The sequence below is a fragment of the Mustela nivalis genome, assembly GCF_964662115.1.
Source record: "Mustela nivalis genome assembly, chromosome: 15".
Lineage (NCBI taxonomy): Eukaryota > Metazoa > Chordata > Mammalia > Carnivora > Mustelidae > Mustela > Mustela nivalis.
Genome location: NC_139034.1, coordinates 64,899,658 through 64,924,036, shown reverse-complemented (window position 1 = coordinate 64,924,036; position 24,379 = coordinate 64,899,658). Strand labels below are relative to the sequence as shown.

At 36.1% G+C, this 24,379-nt stretch overlaps 2 protein-coding genes across 4 annotated transcripts in view; both read left to right on the top strand.

Moving 5' to 3' along the window:
* Positions 1–18,626, top strand: part of LOC309849073 (uncharacterized protein) — a 414,440-nt gene extending 395,814 nt beyond the window's left edge. For 2 of the 3 annotated variants that reach the window (XM_082701297.1, XM_082701296.1), the window contains one exon: positions 17,922–18,626. In XM_082701297.1, coding sequence (XP_082557423.1) covers positions 17,922–18,512 — 591 coding nt within the window. In that variant the 3' untranslated portion in view covers positions 18,513–18,626. The remainder of the gene's footprint in view (positions 1–17,921) is intronic. The other variant, XM_082701299.1, reaches the window with a different exon arrangement.
* On the top strand, positions 18,327–21,199 carry SLITRK1 (SLIT and NTRK like family member 1). The gene is made up of 2 exons (XM_082701295.1): positions 18,327–18,422; positions 18,929–21,199. Exon 2 carries the CDS (start codon positions 18,982–18,984, stop codon positions 21,070–21,072), a length of 2,091 nt encoding a protein of 696 aa, XP_082557421.1. The 5' UTR covers positions 18,327–18,422; positions 18,929–18,981; the 3' UTR covers positions 21,073–21,199.
* Positions 21,200–24,379: the final 3,180 nt, after the last annotated feature.

Below are 24,379 nucleotides of genomic sequence, written 5' to 3'. Positions count from 1 at the left end.
TCAAAAATTATAGCTAATGAGAACTCATAAATATAGATCTTTCTATGATAATAAAACTAACCTTCTAAATATTAAGGAGCTCAGAAAATAGTATAATTTTCTCATAAAAAATAAATGTAGTGTAAAAAGGTAAGGGATTATCAGTGATCATTACTTTGAAAGAAAAAAAAAGAGGCCTTTGAGGAAAAGTGTGTGGATAATAGTATATCCCATTATATTTTGAAGGCCCACCAAAGAGTGAAAGTGCTCTGTGGATTTCTCTAATTGCCTCAGCCATTCTGCCTGGCTGTGATCAGAGGCATGCTTTTGCCATCGAATGAGTATTTTTTTTTTTTCACCAGACAAGGGGATGTTTTTTCTTGTAGTTAAAAATTATCATTTTATATAAACTGTGAGTCTATTGTTATTATGTAGCTGCTGAAATAAATGTGTGCCTTATATTCTATACTTTCATTGTACATGATAACATAATTGTTTCATCTATACAAAATAAGCGTTATTTTAACCTTCAAAATTATACAAGTATTTCCCTTATCAGCATGCTTTATTGCTAGTAACTACTGCTAGTTTTCAGTTGGCTTTCTTTGATATTGCTAGTGCCTTAGTTTTAAAGTTGAATGAATGAGTGAATGAACAAATGAATGAACAAAACAATTAGATGTATGATAAGGCTTCCAGTAAGATTTTGTGTATATGCACAGAAGTATATGAATATTTTTAAGCAAATATTCAAAATTCTTCTCAATGAAATTAAGAGTTGCATATGCTGTGGTATCCTGGTGAGGGCAGCAAAACATTCAGCCTAATTTTAAAAGGAAATAGTTCTGTGCAAACTACAAGTTATTACAAAATCCAAAATGTAGCTCTTCAGTCCAAGAGGAAGTATTCAAAGACAAAACAACTATACTTCTCATCAAAACAATCACTATGTCATCACTATTTTCTAAATCACAGTAGCTCTTGTATTTATTCATCCGTTCATTCGTTCATACTATCTATCTATCTATCTATATCTCAAAGTCATGGACTTGTATGATCTTAGGAACTACCTCCTACAACCTCAAAAGATAATAACATTCCTGTAATTGAGAAGTAAAAGGACACACAGTCCTATTAATTATGACTAAATTTCAATTGCATATGCAGCATATATTTTTTCTATTTTCTATTTTAATGATTTATTTAAAACATCCCACACCTTCAAATATGTTTTGTGGTATATTCAAGTGGGTAATTGTAATAGCATGTTCTGATATCTAATATGAAGGTATGTTGGAAGACAGTCTATAAAATCATTGGATTTTTATTTCAGTGTACTAAAGCTAAATATAAATATTATATTTTGATGGACTATAAACATGTTAGCTGAATCAGTAACATTTATTGTACAGATACTTCATGGTTTTAACAAATATTTACTTGGTACTGTCTCACAGTAAAAAAGAAATTGTACAAATATAAGAAATCTTAGAAATGCATTATTTTATTGACTTGACAATTGTTTGGGAATTCATTGCACAAGTGAGTGGATTTTTCTTTTTCTTTCTTTTCCCCTTTCTGTCTTTCTCCTTTTTTACTTTCTTTCTTCCTTTCTTTCTTTCTTTTTAGGTATATGCTTTAACTGAAAACCTACAAATAATAGTAGTGAAGCCAGGGCAGGTAGAATGAGGAGGGAGGCATAGAGAAACTTGTATGAGTTTGAATGTGCTTTCGGAGTTTTTATTCTGAAAAAATAGAAATGGCTTTAGAAATCTTAAATGGAATCTTACAATTTTCAGCCTTTTCAGTGAGATACACTGTGATTCTAGTTACTTGAGTGGTAATAATGATTTTGTGGAAAACACTTTTTTTTTTTTTAAAGTTGGCTCCATGATTCAATGTGGAGCCCAATTCAGGGCTTGAACTCTGAACTCAAGACCCTGAGATTAAGACCTGAATTGAGATCAAGAGTCAATGCTTAAACACCTGAGCCACCCAGGAACCCTTGGAAAACACTCTTTTGACTGCCAGTATTCCATTGTACACACATGTGTCTTGCATGATATCCTGTTAATTTTTATTTTAAAAAGTGATTTCCATTTATGTTTAACTGATACTATAATTTGAAATTTAAACACATACTTCCAGATGCTGAGGTTCAGAAATTATGAATTTCTTCTATATTCAGAGCCACTAAGGGAAAAATAAGTTAGCAATGTTATCATCTCTTATTTGACACATAGAATTACAAATTGGATGTTGTTTTTATTTTAATCATGAGAAACCGAAGAGTAAATGTGTACTGTGAACTTACCATGGATGAGTGTAAAGCACAGTTCTGTTTCAAAGTATCTTTAGCTTTGGCAAGAAAATCAGGCATAGATATTTTATAAACTAATGAAAAATGAGATGTAAAGTAATTCTAATAAAAGGAAATTTATAATTTGTAGACCCATAAGTAGCAAAGATATAAAGTGAAAAAGTTCAGAGGAGTTAATCCAGAATTGTAATGGTCATCCATTTTTTTGTTTAAAAATTTATCTTGAGTATCTACTCTGTTTATTCCTGTTTCCCATGGGAATGTCTGGGGCGGACATATAGTAGTCAGAAGGTCTTTTGATGAGCATAAAATCAGAATTAAAAAGCATGTAAGTGGATGTGCTTCCCAGGACTCACTTTTCCCCTTAACATTCTTGGATGTGAAGAATTTTGCCAATACATTTTACTCTGTGAGTCTCCTTTTATTTTGCTCCGTTTCTAATGCTTTTCTTTTGTTTTTAAGTTTCTTGCCACGATACTACTCTAATGGTATCTGTACAGGTCTTTATCTAATAAGCTGGTCTTTAAGGTGGCGTGACATGTTTATCATAATTTGTGTACCTATAAAAGTATAAATTTCAGGGAATAATTAGTGAACAAACTTTGTTATTGCCACTCATACCATTGTATCCACCATATCATTATTCTGAGTACTGAACTATGTACATACATATGCATATACATACACACATATATACATATGTACATAAATTATTTATAATTTATAATGGAACATCGGGCATACCTATGTTGATAACTATCATGAGACAGAAATGGAAATTTGTTCTATGTATTCTAGTAGTTTACACTTAGATTTATTGGGGAGTAAGCACTAAAAAAAAAAAAAAGGAACTAATGTTTTGCAAGCTTTTCTCTGAGTCTCGTGTTTGACTTTTGATACTATTTTGACAGGTCCCATCCTCCCCAAATTTATTGAAATTCAATCAGTATACAAAAAGTGACATATAACTAATGTATACAATTTGATGAGTTTGGACATATTTATACACTTATGTTACCATCACCACAATCAGATATACAGGGTAATAAATATATCCATTATTTCCAAAAGCTTGCTTGTGTCCCTTTGTTTCTGTTTATGTTGGAGGGGCTAGACTAAGAACATCTAACATGAAATCTACCCTCAACAAATTTTTTAAAAATATTTAACTTATTTATTTGTCAGAGAAAGAGTATAAGCAAAGGGAACAGCAGGCAGAGGGAGAAGCAGGCTCCCCGCTGAGCAAGAAGGCTGAGGCTGGGCTGGATCCCAGGACCCTAGAATCATGACCTGAGCCAAAGGCAGACACTGAACCAACTGAGCTACCTTGGTGGTGTCCTACCCCGAGCAAATTTTTAAATGCATGATAGCTATTGTTAACTATAGTCACTGTATTTTCACCATGATCCTAGCAAACATAAATACTCCATGATATAAGAATACATAGTCATACATTTTTAAAAATATTTTACAAACAGTAAAAAACAAGTAAAATAATGGCCACTTAGATAACAAAGACAGTGATTCACAGTTTACAACATTCTTTTGTGTCCATTACTTCCCTTAATCTTCAGAGTATAGACATGAAATGGACAGGGCAGAGATTGTGCAACTGATAAATTGTTCCTCTTCTATTTTTTGAGCTGCAAAATGTAGTGATTAAATTTATCTTTAAGCATTAATTAGTATTCTTTGAGATTTCAATTCTCTTCTACCTCTTTTGATTGGTTTTGGCACTTTTAAAAAATTTTTTTAGCATTTTTAATTTGATAGTGTCTTATACTTTACATTTCAATAGTTGGCTAAGATTGAAAACTACTCCTTTGTCTTCTATTCGTATCATCTTTTCAGTTCTTAACACAGACAGATATTTTGAAATCTATGTGAAGAAAAGACATACTGGTGGTGAGTACTCAGCTAATATTAGAAAACTTCCCTTTCTGAGGCACCTGGGTGGCTCTGCCAGTTAAGTATCTGACTCTTGATTTCACCTCAGGTCATAATCTTAGGGTATTGAGATCCAGCCCAGATTTAGGCTCTGTGCTATGTGTGGACCCTGCCTGGGTTTCTCTCTTCCCTGCCCCTCCCATTCCTCTCTCCCTCTCTTTCTCTCTTTTCCTCTAAAAAAAAAAAGCCCCTTTCTCCTTTTCTTTTTGCTCTCACTCATTTATTAATGCAAACTTCAATATATACAATGATAAAAAAATTCAATGGTCCACATCAAAACATTGTTTCATATAAGTAAGAAGATAAGTATTGCTTCTAAAGTATTATTTCTGAAGGCATTGGCATTTGTGTTTTTCACCCAGCTCTCGAAATATTTCAAATTTATCATCATTCATGGCACAAACAGTTATGAGCATTTTTTAAGCTTCTTAACCTTTTATAAAAAGCAGACTGACAGATACTATAATGTTACTTGGAAGGAGTTTATGAAGCATACAGAGTCCATTTATCTTTGCAGACAATTAAGGATTTAAACATGGATTAAGCCATGCAATCAAGTAGTTTGTACATAGATTATTTGGTCTTGGAACCCTATCAAATTATTTGAGTGCAGTAGTGTTATTTCACCAAAAGCTATTACAGGAACAGCCTTAAAAACTCATTCCTGTATTTTCTCCAAGGAGTTATTAAGTCATTCACAATATCACCATTTTTCAGTGTCTTCTATACAAAAACTTACACTGAAAATATCCACTCAAATTCAGTACTTCTCAAAAAATGAGTTTTTCTTAAGGGAACCACAGTTTTGTCCCCATATTACAAAGTAGCTCTCCATATAGTATTTACTTTCAGAATTTGGCCACCCACTAAATGATATTGAAAAATACCTTGTACCAAGTGCACATATTTATAAATGGAAATAGACTATTGAAAAGGAAGAAATGCTTGGTTAAAAGAACAGAGCATGAGCTGTGGTGATTAATAACATATAAGTATAACTTTTTTTTTATTATGCTATTGTACTGGTTAAGTGTGGAAAGAGAAAAAAAAATTCACAGCAATTCTATCAGTTGGACATCCCATAAGTGATTCTGCAGATGTGAATGCACTTTACCTATAAGCATGCTCTTATAGGTAAGAGTGTTATTTTCTGTTTTCTTTTGGACACCATAATACTCAGGAACAAATGCATAATCAAAATGCTTCTTAGGACCTACAGTCTTCAGGTTCAGTCCTGATGGCCTTTTCCAACTTGTTTTCTTCCTACAGATATGTCTGTATTTTGCTATTTTATTGTATATATTTCCTATAAACTACCACAAATCCTTTGTGGCACCAGGCATGCCATTAATTAATTGCTTAACTCTGTACAGATGCACTGTGCCAGGCCCTCTGCCAGATGCTGGAAATACGAAGATAAACATGACACAATCCCTTTTTTCAAGGAGTTGAAAATCTAGCCAAAGTGGATCCCATTTTTATGGTACTTTGGAATATAGCAAGCTCTCCCACATCATCATATTTGATATACACACATGGGAAATTTAAAAAGTGCATTAGAAGTATGTTTACTCTTCCTGGGCACTGAACTGCAACAATTATTTTGTTCCATAATCGATCCACTGGGAGGATGTAGCTAATGTGTAAAAACTCAAATGTGAATAGATGTGTTATCCTGGGAGCATAATTTTGGTGAAACTCCCCTCAATTCTGCACTGTTATTGGATTTTGATTTTGCTTCCATCATTATAAAATCTGAAGATCTAGTATTTATCTTATAGATAATACCAATTGTGTACCATTTCTGCATTGCTTCAGAAAAGGTAATTGCATTACCTCCAATCCAATAAAACAGAATGAGAAGAATCCAGAGCCAAAGATCAGAGTGAAATGATACGATATTAAGAAAAACCTCTATATTTATTTATATTTTTATGCCTTTAAATATTTTAAATATGTAAAACAAAATGATGTGATGACCATTTACCAAATTTTATATATATATATAAAATTTTATATATATATATATATATATAACTTGATTCTTATCATGCAAAATACAAACTACAGCTATTTATAGGTCCTACTGCTTCCCATGGTTTTGTGTTGTAATTGATGGCATTTTAAAAATACATTTTAAAACAAGACCATTTATTCTGCCATTGATTTATTGATTTTCTCCCCTCCTCTTCATGCCATTGGTGAGGGAATCAGGTTCTAGGGTAGTGGCTTTTCCATCCTCTAGCCTGGCCAAACCACAAGACCTGACATGGTTGATAATTGACATTGACAGCAGGGGAGCTAGTGCAGCAAACCATTTGCCAGAGACATGTGTGCTGGTACTAGTTGTAATAAGACTAAAATGAATAAAGAAAAAAAAAATCTCCTTTGCATAGATTGGGAGAGCAATTTCAACATGTCTTTTGATTGACATGCTTGCCGATGTTTAAGATCTGTGAAGCAAACTGTAATTTATGGAAAGCGGATTTTTGCATCCGGTTGATTTCCCTTAGAAACCTTTCACTGAAATATGACATTTGATTTTGATTTTTCACGACCACCTCAGAGACAAAATGTTATGTGCTGTCTCCTAATGCTAATAACATATTCTCTGTGCTGGTAGTGACTATCAGCAAGTCTTTCATCAGCAACACCAAGAATTGTAAATATGTTACTAAACAAGTGGCAAATCTAGGAATAGATCATACATTTTTAGTGAGAGTGATTTCACCCAAAAGGGGAAAAATAGACTCCAAAAAATCGGAGTGACAGACTGTTAGATACTACAATGGTTTTTGAACCTCTATAGGGCCACAGGACAAATAGGATATATAGAATAATCTCTGTTATGAAAATTTCATGGGTGCAGGATTAGGAGAAAAAGAAGTCTGAAAAGGCTTTAGGGTTGGAAATAAAATGGTTTAAAAAAAAAAAAAAGTTAAGAAACAATAGTATAGGGGCACCTGGGTGGCTCAGCCAAATGAGAATCTGCTTCAGTTTAGGTCATGAGCCCAGAGTCCGAGGATGGCGTCCCACATCAGGCTCCCCGCTCAGCAGGGAGTCTGCTTCTCCCTCTGCCCTTCACTAGGCTTGTGCTTTCTCTCATTTGTATTCTCTCTCTCTCTCTCTCTCAAATAAAAAAATAAAAAAAAATTTTTTTTAATTTTTTATTTTTTATAACATATATTTTAATCCCCAGGGGTACAGTGGGTAGGAGAAGAATAAATAAAAAAAATTTTTTTTAAGAAACAGTACAATAAACCCAGTCATTTAGGGTTTGAAGCTATATACTTAGTTTAACTAGAACTAATTTATCAAGCAAAGCACAAAATTTTGCTGAACTGGTAAAACTATAAATAAAATAAATACAATACTGTGCTAAATAATCATCTTCTAGAGAGTTTCTTAAAGGTGTTCTTTTAAAATAAGAACTGAAAACAAGTACAGCTATAAAAATTTCAAATAAGTTATTACCACTACTTATTTTTAGATGTAAATAAAGGATTAAAAGCATTAACAAAATTATATGTTTTTAATGTATTATGCTTTAATTAATATATTCATTTCCAATTTCAAAGGGGTTAGAATATTTGATAATTATCAGTAAGATATTTTCATTTCAAACTAGTAACATTTATTACAGTTCCAAAGATGAGAGGCATTAAAGTGTAAGAAATTTTTATTGTGTATTTATTTTAATTATTATTTCCACTTAGATCCTAAATCAAAGGGACAATATTTACAATTTATTGTAGCCATATTTTTCAAAGACAGTTATTTTTATGCAGATTGTATGCTCACAAATAAACAATTGAAAGTAGTTAAATTCAAAAAGATTACAAATAAGGTAACAAATTAAGCTAAATCCAACTAGATTCAAGCACTTTGAGGTCAATTACAGTGATATGTAAAAATCAATGGCTGTGTACAAAGGCATTTTAGAAAGTTACTGTAAAACAAACTTTTGCTAAATCTACCTTTAGTTAGAACCTATTCTACAAAAAAAATCTTTTTCAAGAAAACAAGTTACTGTATGAGTTTTAAAATGCAAATCTAGTATCTAATGTAATAATTTCTGACATAGCTATTAAATTTGCTTTCTTTATTTAAAGGTTTTCATTATATTTGAAATAATCTATGCACATATATTTTCCAAGCCAGTCAATGAAATTTTTTTAGCATGATAATTTCAAGCTGTGCCATGCTGAAAAGAGGAGTAAGTAAAAAAAGGAAGGCAGAAAGAGAATATTATAAGGATTATAGACAAAGGATAGAAATTGTCCATTTTTTATACAGAATCTTATGTTCTCAAAAATAAGTTATTCCAACTTAATTGGACTAAAATAATAAACAAATGATGATAAATAAAATTAGTCACTTTTCCAAAATTCATACTAATTGGAAACAACCAGCTAGAGACAGAAAACCACACTTCAGAAAACATATTAACCCACACAAACATATGCATGTATACTTATATCTGTGTGTATGTATGTATTGGTACATATACTTGTTTATATTAACTTATATTAGTAGGTACTAGATATGACATCACATCCTAAGCTAAGTGATAGCCTTAGAGGACAAAGGCTTTGAACAAAGCAACATATCCCAGGAAAGGGATACCTCACTGCAATTTAGATATTAATTTAAACTTGAAGTAATTCGAAATTTATAAATATGTTTAATGAATGGCTGTAAGTATGTTTAATAAATGGCTTGTTCAAGAAGAAACAGAAATGTAGCTAGTTAGCCTAGCTGCAGGGACACAAGTAGAATGAGAAATAACAAAATTCTCTCAAGGGAATTATGCAAGCCATGCAGCATCATATGTCAACATCAGCTTACCTTCTGTTACCTTCAGTGTAACAATTGAATATATGACCAAACGGCCACAAAGTTAAAACAACCTACCTACTAGGCATAGAGCCTACAGTCACCTACAGTGACACTGTGGGTTTTCAAACGTGATTACAAAGTTTAAATTCCTGTTCTGCATGCCTGTCCCATCATAGCCTGAAACCCTGAACCATCTTTGGGTCAAAATAGCCCCAAATTGCCTACTTTTTTGTACAATTTTTTTTTTGATAAACGAGCGTTAGAAAAAGGATTGGTAGAATTTGGGGGTGATAACCAACACAAACCAGACTTCCCTAGAAGAATAAGAAGGTGTAGTTAATCAGTTCATCCCACTTCAGATCAGTCTGATTTCCTGATTTACTCAGGCAGAAAAACCATGTAGAGAAAGGTAAATGAGTAGCTCCCAGAATTTCTGGAAAAATCAGAGAACCAGGTTGGGTACCTGGGCAGGAAGGAAAGTGGCCCCATAATCAAAATTGGTTGGAATTCTGCTGTAGCACTTCTCTGCTGAGGATGGTACTGCCAGTGCTCTATCCAGCAGCAAAAAGCTTGCAACAATGCCTTCCCCAACCTTGGACCCTGAGATGTTCCCTGCCGCAGCTGTGGAGGATATTCTCATTACTGCCATTGCTACTGCAGCCAGAGGTAATTCTTTCACTAATTTTCCAACGTGTCAACAGGTCTAATTTCAACATCCAGACACGTGAGTCTGATTGGCCAGACCGAGTCATATGATCTGCCCTAGCTACCTGGAGATCTGGGAAAATGGGTGCCTAATGTTTTTATCACTTACGATAATATATGTGGTTTATCTCTAAATAAGACTTAAACGGTGGGAATTTGACTAGTATCAGGAATGGAGTAAGAGATTCCCCCATAAGCACAGTATATCGCAAAGTATGATTTCCTGAGTTTGATGCCAAAGCACATGATATTTTCACTGCTCTAGGCAACTGCTCATGTGAGATAATGCTTTTTCACAGCCTAATAGTTACCATAAATGCAAGAACTGCCAATTCCAACTGATTAGAAAATAACATGTTTTCTAATTTAATAAATAATATTTAATCCCTTTTCCTTGGGCAATTTAATGTCCTATAAGATTTTCATTTTTCATAATATTGAAATCAAAATTAGTTACTAATACATAGTGCTTGTGCAGAAATCTAAAAAAGATGGCGTTGACCTTTTTTTATCCACCCCTTTAATTAAACACTAGCCATCTGATTAGACACTAGCCATCTATGTGATGTAATTTTAATGGCCATCATAAAAAGACCTCGCCTCTCTTAAATGCATTTCTTTACCTGGTTTGCAATAGTGCATGTGATTTTACTTTTAGACATTTATTTCTCTGGATCAAGATATTGTATATCAAGAATCAAGAGTGAGAATGTAAGTTGTGGTATTGTCCATCTTATAATTTTGTATTCTGGTGTTTTGTATGCAGTAGGTAGAAAATGATACATTATGCTTGCAGCATATACGTGTTTGTTTGTGGTGAGTTTGCATGTGTGTGTGTGTGTAAAAATAAATTAGTGGTTTTAACACTTTTTTTAAACTTATGAAACCGAATATGGGTATAATATATTTTTTAAATAGTGTATCATCTTGACATCACATAAACACTTGAAAGACAGATGGTCAAATTTTGTCTTGAAATAAGTCCCAAGGAAGACATAGTAATGTATATGACAAAATAATAACACAACTAGTGGGACAAGGAGGAAAGACAAAGAAAGGAAAGATTTTATAAAAGAAAACAAGAGGAAAAGAAAAGATAATTTAGCTTCTTTAAGATTTTGCTGTAACTCTGAAAAGACTAACAGAATAAGAAATAATACTTTGTTTCTATATATTTTTAAAACCTGATCAATAATCTGAGAAGTTGACCTCACTGGGTCTACAGACTTTCATGATTTTTTAATCTTTTATATTCACAGCAGCTAATTTCACAAGCCACGTACTCTCACAAAAGCAGCAATGCGTCCCTATCTTTAGCATCATCACACATTTATTGTCATCCAGGTGCATGGTACTGTACTAACTCTTACGGGATACACAAAATGTAGGCTAAAACTCATTTTCTTGAGAATAAAAGAATTTCATAAATGTATGCATGATAATACAGGAAAAAATATATGAAGTGCACATAATGCATGGAAAACATGAAACCTAAAAATGTACCTAAATAACTCACAGATTGTATCACTTTCCCAGGTAACTAGTTTGTGAATTAATCCTGTCTCTGAGCTTTCTGACTCTTATGGTCTGTCCTATTCAGTTCATCACTACTCACATACTGCTTTATTTCACTGATGGAGTGTACATACATATGTATTAGGCACCCAGTACTCTTGCTAGGTGACAGATATAAAAATATAAAAGGGTTTGAGCTCTGTCTTCAAACATAGTCCATCTTAGTGAGGAATCATTGCTACAAACAATTTTTAAAAGAATATACAACTTACTAGATACTATACTTAATCCAGTAAGGTGAAAGGGACTCAGACATATAGGTGGCTTGGTCTGGGAAGGACTCACAGAAGTAATTTTAAGCTAAAATATATCTTAAAATTTGAAAAAAAAATGAGAAAGCAAACATTATACTCAATAAGTAATCATAAATTGAAAACTATTTGCTCAAGTAAATGGGTCAGCATTGGCTTCACTTTAAAAGTACTGACCAATTGGAAAATATTTTAAATAATGATAAATAGTGTTGAAAACAGCGGATCTCATCTACTGCTGGTAGAATATAAACTGGCAAAATTTTTGAGTAAGCAGCTTGTCAGTTTGCATCAAAAGTCTTAATATTTTTCTTACACTTTGACCTGGCAATTCTACTTCTAGGAATCTGTAATAAAATAAATAATAATGTTCACAGTGATCTATGCACAAGGTTGTTCTTTGCAGCATTACTTATGAAAGCAAATATTTTGGTAAGAACCCAACAATGTGAAGTAGTTCAAAGAATTATTCTAGGTCATTCATAGGAATTCAGCCTCTAATATATAATAGTGGTCATTTAATAACAAGGAAATTTATTTATTTGTTAGCAAATAAATGTTAAGTGCAAAATATATATTGCAAAATATGTGTGTGTTTATACTAATTTCTAACAGAATTCTGTTAGAATTCTGTATATTTTATTTCACTTTTTTGCTGTTGTTTTCAGTGTTTTCTAAAATCTATACAAGTAACATGTATTGCTTTATCTCAAAATGTAATACATTCTTTGTAGGAAACAAAAACAGAATTCTTTATCTGTAAGTATCTGCAGGGTCTTGTTAGACAAATTTTAAAAAGTAGAATAGGTTCTGTTAAAAACAACACAACAGACCCAAAATGGAGTTGCTTATGCTAAGTCCTGCATCACCAAACTAAGACATAATTAGTTTTGGCTCTCCCAGAAGTGGAATCTTAAATCACCACTAGTGAGGTAATCTGCCCTAGAGACCCCTGCCATGTTCTGAAGAAAAAGTGACCTTGCCACAGCCAATCTGATTTTTGCTAGTACAGTTTCCTTGTTCCTGTTCCCTTCTGCCTATAAAAGTCTTTCATTTTGTACAGCTCCTCAGATCACTTCACTGTCTGCTAGATAGAATGCTGCCCAGTTCATGAATCATTGAGTAAAGCCAGTAAGATCATTAAAATTTACTCAGTTGAATTTTTTTAACAATTATTAACCAATTTTATTAAAGCACCAATTAATATTAACAATTGTGCATATATATGTTTTCATTTCATTGTAGTATAATGCATAGTTTTATACCGTTGACTCTTGAAAAACCTGGATTTGAACTGATGTCCCACCATTATACAGATTTCTTATGTTAGATACACTATATTACTATAAATGTATTTTCTTTTTTTATGATTTTCTTAATAACATTTTCTTTTCTCTAGCTTACTTTACAGTAAGATACAGTATAAAATACATATACATGTATTAATCAACATGTATTAATCAATTGTTTATTGATAAGATGTCTGGTCAACAGTAGGCTATTAGTAGTTAAATTTTGAGGGAGTCAAAAGTTATACGAGGATTTTCAACTGTGCAAAGGGTTGTTCAAGAGTCAACTGTATATACCTAAGTGTGTTACCCTTTTCAGGCAGGTCTTTGTTTGCTTGATTTATGTTAAATTTAAAAAAAGAATTTAAATTAGAATTAAAAAAAAGAAATAAATTAGAATTTCCCTATATACAAATTTATATTTTTGATCAGTATTCTCCTCAATATGTTCAAAATAGTGATTCATATCAGGTTTATTAGACAATGAGACTTAATGAGAAAAATCAGTTCCAGTCAAAGATAACCAAACATAGGGCTCCTGGGTGGCTCAGTGGGTTAAGCCTCTGCCTTCAGCTTAGGTCAAGATCCCAGAGTCCGGGCATCTAGTCCCGCATCAGGCTCTCTGCTCAGCAGGGAACCTGCTTCCTCCTCTGCCTGCTTCTCTGCCTACTTGTGATCTCTGTCTGTCAAATAAATAAAATCTTAAAAAAAAAAAAAAAGATAACCAAACATATGACCCAAAGCAATATAAATTTAAAGTAATATAAACATAAAAAATAATACTTCAGGACACAAGTAAAAATGTGAAAGTTTTTTTTGTTTGTTTGTTTGGTTTTTTGGCTTTTGGGTTTTTTTTTTTTTTTTTTTTTTTTGAGAGAGAGAGTGCTCGTGTGCGTCTGTGCCAGGGGTTGGGGTGGGGGGGACAAAGGGAGAACAAGACAGAGAATTTTAAGCAGGCTTCATGTCCAGTGTGGAGCCCAGGGTAGTGCTCTTACCACCCTGAGATCTTGGTCTGAGCCAAAAATCAAGAGTTAACTGCTTAACCAACTGAGCCAGTCATGTGCCCCTGTAAGAGTATTTTTATATGTTATACTTAGTTTATAAATATATTTAGTGTTTATTTCCTTATAAATAAAAGCTACATTTTGACAAGTAACTAAGAAAATATTTTCAACATATATCTTATGGCTTTGCCTTCAGAAGTCACATAATGTGATAATTGTCTTGGCACTCCCCTCCCAGAAAATTATTTACAATCATACAAAAAGGAAATAAAAAGAAATAGGTAGAAATCTTGCATTCTAAGCATGTTAGTTTCCAGGTATAATTGTTTTATATTCTCATCTCTGAATTAACAGTTGTTATCACAGAAGGAAGAATTCCAGCAACCCCTTTATATTGTGAAACATAGGAAAGGAGAGTAGTAGATTAAACTCAGCACTAATGAATTCTATTCTACAGTGCTTATTACATTTATTCTTGGTTTCAAACCCTAGTGACTATGCAAATACCTTAATAAAACATTCCAAGTCCAAATGTGAAAAGTCTAAGGAAGCAAGAGACATTGGTACTTTTCTGAAATTTTTAAGTTTTAGATTTAGAAAACACAGCCTGAAGGGGCCAAAAATTTCAATGAATTAATCTACTAGTAAGGAAACTAACGCATGAACAGATTAACTAAAGCAACAACATTTAGAGCAAATAAGGACTTAAGAGTGAGAATAAAAGTTTAGCTCATTTGTGTGTAGCTGTCACTTTTGGCAAAGTCAACTAGTATTATTCAATCTTGGTAAATTACTCAGTACTCCTCCGTTTCAGTCTCCACATCTATAAAATAGAGTAATACTATCAAAATGACTATACACAAGTTTTCTGTAGTTCTTTCTGGAATAAAAAGCATGGAGGAAGGCTAAAGATGGACTTTCTATATATAATTTTGTGTTTCTTAAAAGGTATTTTAAAATTAAAAATTAAAACTGAACACTTTTAAAATTGTGCAGGATAAATAATGAAAATAAATTAATGTTGGTTATGTTTTCTAGTCTTCCATCTTAAATATGTAGTGCACATATGGAAACATTGGGAAATTTGATCCCACTTGGGGGAAATAGATAATAAACTGGTAATCCTATTTTTAATTGTAATGATTCTGTGCGATATGTACAGCTAACTTTTGTCACTTGATCGATGAACCTATTTGAGGAAGAATAAGAAAATATCTACATTTAATGATACAGTTGAAGTCCTTCTGGCCACAGCCTAGAAACAAAACTACAGCCCTGAGCAAATATTATCAATTCTCATCATCATCTGGAGTATCCTTTATCTCAGGCTCCTGAGATCATCTGTTATGAGAGGCAAAGCAATTGAAGTAGTTCACTTGAGCTCAAATAGATATAGTAGAACCCTTTTAAAAAGAGTTCATGCCTAAGATATGTTTCCCTAAGGCATTAGAAATGTTTAGATCGCATACACATTGTCATATTTTTTTTTTATTTCCTATCAAGAAATTTACTGTTGTACCTGAGGAGTTAGCCTTCTAACTTCCAGACTGCTTTACTTCTCTAAAATACATTTATTACAAAAATTATTTTTTAAAGAAAAATTTTGTGGGCTCATTAATGAGGGTGCTTTTTCAGCTGAGGTACATGTGTGTCTATGTTCTTGTAATTTTGTATTGAATATCTTTATATGAGTAATATTACCTTAATATTCTTCTGAGATTTGGTTGCTCATCTGGCCATACCAGAGACCTTTTCTTAGAGTGCAGAGATGATAAACTATTTGAGGAGGGTAAAATTGAAAAAAAAAATTGTATCACATTGAAATAGAAAATCCTGATTGTAAATTTTCTAATGTGATGGGTGCTTTGGGAGGCAAGAAGCAGTCAGGGGACAGAGATATAAAGTTTAATGGGTGGGGCCAGGGATGAAATCTGAGTATCAGTTGCTTGTTACCTCAATTCTGTTCATTTAAAATCAGCTGAAATATGTTCTTTGGGTCTCTTCATATAAAGTATTTATTCAGCAAGCTGAATAAACGAGTAACCAATTAAATTTAATAGTGGGATTTTAGATGATTACCATCAATTTTTTTCTTTCTAAACAGGGAACATTTGTCTCTCTCTCTCCTTTAGAGTCTTGCCTACCTCTATCAATCACAGACACTGCATGAGGCTGTCTTCTTTCATAGGGTGGTTTCTGGAGCCAAGAAGTTTCAGACCTGAGTCCTATTAAAAAGATACAGGAATATCCTTCCCTTCAGGTTAGCTCCTCTTGCACATCTGCACTTCTCAACTGCATAGCAGTTTTCCTGTGACATGGTTTCAGATTAAGCTCTTTCTCTTTCTGCATGTAGTAATGGGTTAAATGAAATAAGAACTGAACTGTTTTAGAAGAGTAATAGGTTGTCTGTAAAAGGCCTCTCTCTCACACACACACACACAACCAAACTGAATGTTCATCCATGCCCTCCTACTGAATTTCACCAGAAGACAATACATTTCATTATATGAAAATATTATATACAGATAATGAAAACTGCCTACCCCTAAGAATTAGCTTCTGGACCCAGGGAAAAAAATTTCTTCTACACTTTCCTGAATTTCCTTATCCTTGGTCCTTCCTGGAATTCTTTAACTCTCTAGCCTTTTCAAAATGCACACATCTTTGAATATTGGATCGCTTACTCAGATTATTAGTAGGCATATTAACAGGGGTCCAACTGTGTAAGACCTAATTAAAAGGGAAACTGATGTAAACATATTTCTGCTTCTACTGAAGAAAGGAAATAATAATAATATCCTATAAATTTAAACCCTAAAATCATGCACTCAAGTTTTAGAATATATTGATGGAAAAGGTGTCAACTCTGTCAAAAAAAAAGTCAGCAGAACAGCTGACTTTTCCAACAAGCAGCATTCTCACATTTTCTCCCTTCTCAGATGTTTTTAGAACTTGGTGTTTATAAGCTCCATTTAAGTTTGAGGAACCAGATGATTCCTTCTCTAGCTGGGTGTTCCACCAGCACCAGTGACCCAGAGAAGAGAAACTGCCCACTACCTGCAGATAACATTCACACTGGGCCTTAGAAATCAGTGGTTTCTTTCTGTCTCTCTCTCTACCTCTCTCTCTCTTTCCCTCTCTCTCTCTCAAAATGCAACTGGTTATTTACTTGTAAGCATTTTAAATTCGTCCATATGGATTCGGAAACTTTGTGAGTGTGTATGAGAGAGAGAGAGAGAGAGAGAGAGAGTGTGTGTGTGTGTGTGTGTGTGTGTGTGTGTGTGGTGCGCGTGCCAGTCTGCCAGTGGGTATTTAAGAGCACTCACGAATCATACTGGGATTTTTTTTTTCCTGCTCCCTCCCTCCTTTTCCGGTTCTCAGTGAAAGCTTTAGGGTCTGGATTCAAAGACGAAAGCCATTGCATTGTATTTTCACTTTGCAGACTTAAATAACATCCAAGAAATATCATCAGAGAAACCTAACTCTCAACGACCAAATTGACTAAAATTCTATGCCAAGTTTAAAAAAGAAAAAGTATGTGTCTAAATTATATACCATGCAATAAAAAATCCATACCCAGTTATATTGTTTAAAAAATATATATGATATGACTATATATTCCAAATAACCACTTTCAACATGCCAAAAAAAATTCAAAGACATCAAATAGCATAAAACATTGTACTGCAGAGACGGAAGAAATGCATTTAAAGCACCGATGAAAATGGCGTGCCGTATAATTACCTCAAATTGCTGTTCGCTTGACACCCTGACACTAATTTTATTCAAGCCATTGGGAAATAAATGTTTTAAAAGCACTCCTTTCCAAATGCTGGAGGTAGTGGGGGCTGTGAGGTCGTTAAGGAAAGGAAAGGGTAAAGTTTTCAGCACGCAAAAAGAATTAAATAATCCATTTAAAATAAGCGTCTATGTGGATCGACAGCCTTTAATGCCCACATTTTTAACGCTTGCCCTGTACGTGGATTGATTTTTTTTTTTTTTTTTCCTTCAGCATTCCCTCACCAGATGGATTTTTGCTACTGCAGATCAGCAGAGGGTGTCAGATCTTTCAGAGTGCACCAGGCTGGAACAAGCAGAGCTTCTTAGCAACTCTCTTCTACCCCCCTCCCCATTCTCGCGCTCTCTCCCTCCCTCAGAAAACTCGCCCCCCGCCCTCCACCCCCTCCACGTAATTCTGAAAGAGCAGAATAAAGAGGAGAAAAAGAAAAGAAGAGCTAGTAACCGAGAGCCGGAGCCCAGAAAAAAAGCTGAAGAGGACCGAAGGGAAGGAAAGGAAAAGGATGGACAGCTACAAAACGCAGCGATTGCGGAAATTTTCCAGCGCCATTGGCTCGGCGGCGTGAGTTCCTCGGTCGGGCGTGATTTCAGCACCGGGGGGACTGGACAGCACCTCGGGGGGACTTCTGGGCAACCTGCAGCCACAGCAAGAACTCCATCAGCCGCCTCAGCTACAGAAGCCGCCGAAAACCCTGCTTTATATCAGAGAGGCAAGGTCAGTCCGACGCACAGCCATGCACAGGCAGTGCGCCTGTACTACGCTGCAAACCCTCTGCTTGTTTCTCTAACATGCACTTGCTTCTAATTACTAGCATTGTTCCTTTCCTGATTAGTGAGGACCACTAGACCAGGTTCTGTAAGGGTGTATTTTTAATTTATATGTATATATTTAACTTCTTTTGTTAATTTTAAAGGGTTGAGGGGGAGTGGGGTTATTTTTTTCTACTTTCTTCTTTTCTTTCTCTTCTTCCTTTCTTTTTCTTTTTTTTTTTTTTCTTTCTTTTCTTTTATCCTCCTTTTTATTTTTCCTTTTTGCTTGCCTTGCACTACGTGCCTGGATAGTCTGTGGATATAATTATTGACTGGCGCCTGGGTTGTTGCAGTGCGGGGGGGTTAGGGAGGAAGGAATCCGCCCCCACCCCCCCAAACCCTTTTCTTCTCCTTCCCTGGGTTCGGACATTGGAGCACTAAATGAACTTGAATTGTGTCTGTGGCGAGCAGGATGGTCGCTGTTACTTTGTGATGAGATCGGGGATGAATTGCTCGCTTTAAAAATGCTGCTTTGGATTCTGTTGCTGGAGACGTCTCTTTGTTTTGCCGCTGGAAACGTTACAGGGGACGTTTGTAAAGAGAAGATCTGTTCCTGCAATGAGATAGAAGGGGACCTACACGTAGACTGTGAAAAAAAGGGCTTTACAAGTCTGCAGCGTTTCACCGCCCCGACTTCCCAGTTTTACCATCTATTTCTGCATGGTAATTCCCTCACTCGACTTTTCCCTAATGAGTTTGCTAACTTTTATAATGCGGTTAGTTTGCACATGGAAAACAATGGCTTGCATGAAATCGTTCCTGGGGCTTTTCTGGGGCTGCAGCTGGTGAAAAGGCTGCACATCAACAACAACAAGATAAAGTCTTTTCGAAAGCAGACTTTTCTGGGGCTGGACGATCTGGAATACCTCCAGGCCGATTTTAATTTATTACGGGATATAGACCCTGGGGCCTTCCAGGACTTGAACAAGCTGGAGGTACTCATTTTAAATGACAATCTCATCAGCACCCTACCTGCCAACGTGTTCCAGTATGTGCCCATCACCCACCTCGACCTCCGGGGAAACAGGCTGAAAACGCTGCCCTATGAGGAAGTCTTGGAGCAAATCCCTGGCATTGCCGAGATTCTGCTAGAGGATAACCCGTGGGACTGCACCTGTGATCTCCTCTCCCTGAAAGAATGGCTGGAAAATATTCCCAAAAATGCTCTGATCGGCCGAGTTGTCTGTGAAGCCCCCACCAGACTACAGGGGAAAGACCTCAATGAAACCACAGAACAGGACTTGTGTCCTTTGAAAAACCGAGTGGATTCAAGTCTCCCAGCGCCCCCTGCCCAAGAAGAGACCTTCGCTCCTGGCCCCCTGCCAACCCCTTTCAAGACAAATGGGCAAGAGGATCATGCCACCCCAGGGTCTGCTCCAAACGGAGGTACAAAGATCCCAGGCAACTGGCAGATCAAAATAAGACCCACTGCTGCGATAGCGACCGGCAGCGCCAGAAACAAACCCCCAGCCAATGGCTTGCCCTGCCCTGGGGGCTGCAGCTGTGACCACATCCCGGGGTCGGGTTTAAAGATGAACTGCAACAACCGGAACGTGAGCAGTTTGGCTGATTTGAAGCCCAAACTCTCCAACGTGCAGGAGCTTTTCCTTCGAGATAATAAGATCCATAGCATCCGAAAATCGCACTTTGTGGATTACAAGAATCTCATTCTGTTAGATCTGGGCAACAATAACATTGCTACTGTAGAGAACAACACTTTTAAGAACCTTTTGGACCTCAGGTGGCTGTATATGGATAGCAACTACCTGGACACGCTGTCCCGGGAGAAATTCGCTGGGCTGCAAAACCTTGAGTACCTGAACGTGGAGTACAATGCAATCCAGCTCATCCTTCCTGGCACATTCAATGCCATGCCCAAACTGAGGATCCTCATTCTCAATAACAACTTACTGAGGTCCCTACCAGTGGACGTGTTCGCTGGGGTCTCCCTCTCTAAGCTCAGCCTGCACAACAATTACTTCATGTACCTTCCGGTAGCAGGGGTGCTGGACCAGTTAACCTCCATCATCCAGATAGACTTGCACGGAAACCCTTGGGAGTGCTCCTGCACCATTGTGCCTTTTAAGCAATGGGCAGAACGCCTGGGTTCGGAAGTGCTGATGAGCGACCTCAAGTGTGAGACGCCGGTGAACTTCTTTAGGAAGGATTTCATGCTCCTCTCCAATGACGAGATCTGCCCCCAGCTGTACGCGAGGATCTCGCCCACGTTAACTTCGCACAGTAAAAACAGCACTGGGTTGGCGGAGACCGGGACGCACTCCAACTCCTATCTAGACACCAGCAGGGTGTCCATCTCGGTGTTGGTCCCGGGACTGCTGCTGGTGTTTGTCACCTCCGCCTTCACTGTAGTGGGCATGCTCGTGTTTATCCTGAGGAATAGAAAACGATCTAAGAGAAGGGACGCCAACTCCTCAGCGTCCGAAATTAATTCCCTACAGACAGTCTGTGACTCTTCCTACTGGCACAATGGGCCTTACAACGCAGATGGGGCCCACAGAGTATATGACTGTGGCTCCCACTCGCTCTCAGACTAAGACCCCAACCGGGGTAGAGCGGGGGTGGGGAGGGAGGCGATTCCCCCACCACCACCACCAACCTGTCCCCACCCCGCTGTCATCCCCGGGGTCAGAGGAGCCCAGACCCAAGTCCAGCGCGCCCCAAGGCTTTATGGACATAAGTAAATAAATAACTATGAACTCGCTCCAGTGAGAGGGTTTGACCCCTTAGCTCCCTCCTGGAAACAAAGAGCAGACTGTGGCGAGCTGGGAGAGCGCTGCCAAATCGCTCTTTGCTGCGAGCTCCCTTTGATAAAACCCAGCAGGGGCCCTGCTCAAAGAACTAGCCCTCTGCGGTGGAGCTGATGGGGGTGGCTGCCGCGGTCCTATACATGTATACATATACCCACATCTATATAGAGAGATAGATATCTATTTTTCCCCTGTGGATTAGCCCCGTGAGGAGGGGGGCGTGATGGCTCCCTGTTGGCTATGCAGGGACGGGCAGTTGCACGAAGGCATGAATGTATTGTAAATAAATAACTTTGACTTCTGACAAAAACAAAAAGTGCTGCATGGCTCGCATGGAAACCACGCGCTCCAGGGACGCTGCCCTCCTTGGCGACTGGAGACGGCGTCACGTTCACAGCACCCACCCTCTTACCTGATAAGTCCCATCGTATCAAACTTTCTATAAACAAAACAGTATAATCAGAAAGTGCCATTTCGCCATTATTTGTGATCGGTAGGCAGTTCAGAGCGTACGTACGTTTACTGTGAAAAAAAAAAAAATGTAAAGATTTTATTTAAGACATTTGCATGGCTAATCATCAGTCCATTTTCTGAGTTAAAAATGTATTTTGTTGAGCGAAGTTTTATGGGTTGTTTTGGGGGTTCTTTCCTTTATTCTGATGGTGATGGTTTTTTTTTTTTTTTTTGAGGGGGAATATTTTTCTATAGATATCCAATAATGCCTTCCATCTGAATGTAAAATAAGTACCCATGATTTCTATTATAGTATCAGTGTAATTATTAAAAAAAAAGATTTTGAGGCAGTTAAGCATGACCAATTAATGTCATTCTAGTGCTTAGGCTGCGATCTTATGGTAGCAATTCTGTGCTGGTGTAAATCTTACTTATACAGTAGGAAAAAAGAACCGAGGAAGCACGTGAAACTTACTAATTCTATTCGAGGATTTTATAATGGCATATTTTTTCAGTATTAAAGTGAAAATGTTTTCAACTCTGGGTCCTTACATTTTTCCAGCTTCAAGTTTGCAATTGATAAATTGGATTTGCCATGGAAGGGACCTGGGGGGGGGGAGGGGTTGGGGGTGGATCCCTTCTAGAGCGGTATCAAGGCTTTCTCTCTAATCGTTTTACTTAGCTCTTTATCCTTTACGTAGATGCCCTCCTCCTCCATCCCCACTCGGGCTTTTCCAGCTTTCCCCTGTCGGTGAAGTAAGGTCTTCCCCAACATACCCTCCCCCACCCCTTTTTCCCCCTCTCCTTATGCGGCAGTGAATCCCTTTATTAATACAGGAAATCCTTCCCTGCTGCTTCTGCTGTTGCTGCACACACTGCAGATATATTAAGGATGTTAGTAGAGATTTGATTTAATTGACTCTGCCTAGATCGGTCTCATTAAACAGAGTGGAGATTTCATTGGTCAGCACTCTTCGATGAAAGACAGCCCTAATGACTGGCATTTGAGATGCTGCTGGCGTTTTGAATTCAACATCTGCTGAAAACGGTAAAACTAATTAGTGCCCACCCACCCTCCCCGCCCCAACAACTGCATACTGAAATTTGTTAAAGCACTCATCTTTATGGAAATCAATCATTACCCTAAAGAAGTGTTTCTTTCCCATCATTTGGATTTCTGGTTGTGGCCTAGTAATTAACAAGAAAAGCATTGAACTGTTGGAATTTTATGAGCCAGTGTAACCTGGCCTCAATCATACTCCTCTGGGATTTCTAAGCAGCCTATTTTATCAGCAGTTAAGGAACAAAAAGCAAACAAAATTACACATGTTGATGGGGGCGGGGGGTCTGCATTCCACCACATGTCCACCCTGGAGAAGTTTGTTAAAAGACTACAGATTGAAGGATATATATATATATATATATATATATATATATATATATCAGCTAATGAAAGCCCCCAGAGCAGTAGTAGTAAGATTTGCCTTCTAGAATTCATAGAACTCATATTTTAAAGAGAAGTAATTTCCCAGAACACTGATATTCTGGAGTATGTATTATTTATTTTAATGATCTTTAAATAAAATCTTTATTATAAACTATGACTATCCTTAAGGCCATTCATCATTTTTCTCTCTTGATTCTTTTGTTTGGGAGTGCATTTCATAGTGATAAAATTGGAACTTACTATCCTCTGACAAATATTATGGGCTGCTTATCTATTTTTCTTATGAAGGCCTTAATTTTTTTTTTTTTTTGTAAGTACAGCTGGGTTCCCTGTAATAAGCAATCTACAGATTCACTTGTAATAGAAAAGTTGGAGGAGGGAAAAAGTTTTATTCAATAATATTATAACCTTAAGAAGGAAAAGAAAAGATGGTAGATATTCTACATTGTTGGTGAGAGTTGATACTTAAAAAAAATCTAGTGAGGCATAATAGTAATTTTTAAAACTAATACATGATTAAGTCAGGAAACTAGAACTTCTCCTAGAAGATGTTCACTGGGGCAATAAGTTTTCTTCATACAAATTAAAAATAAATTATCATAGAGAGGACAAAATTTAATGAGTAAACCTATTTCTCAAATGTTAGCTTTAACAGCTTTTAGTGGTTATGTGTCAGGCATGGGCTAAATGGTTTACATAATTATTTAATTTAACACTTATAAATACAGAATAATTTAAAACAATATTGCTATTTCCATTATATGGATGAGAAAATTGAGGCTTAAGGAGAGTAAGCAATAACTCAGATCATAGCTGGTAGATACTAGAGCAATATTTAAATTCAATTTCCCTCATACTACAAAACCTCATTATTTGAATGGCACGGTCATATATATGGTCATATATATTAACAGGAAAAACTCTTAAAGAAGAGTATCCTTAAATACATACAGCTGTAAAAATACTTTATAACAAATCAAAGACCCAACTTGTATCTTCTTAATTAAGTATGAATTGGTAGCCCTTTATATTTCTAATATGTCTTCAGCAAAAGAAAATTGCCTTACATTTAGAGGGTATAACTTTAGTGTGTTCTCCAAGAATGTATAAAAAGGGAACATGTAAGAAAAAAAGATGAATTGCTATATGCTTTTGTGAATTATAGGTATTCAAATCACTAAATTATCTATTTAT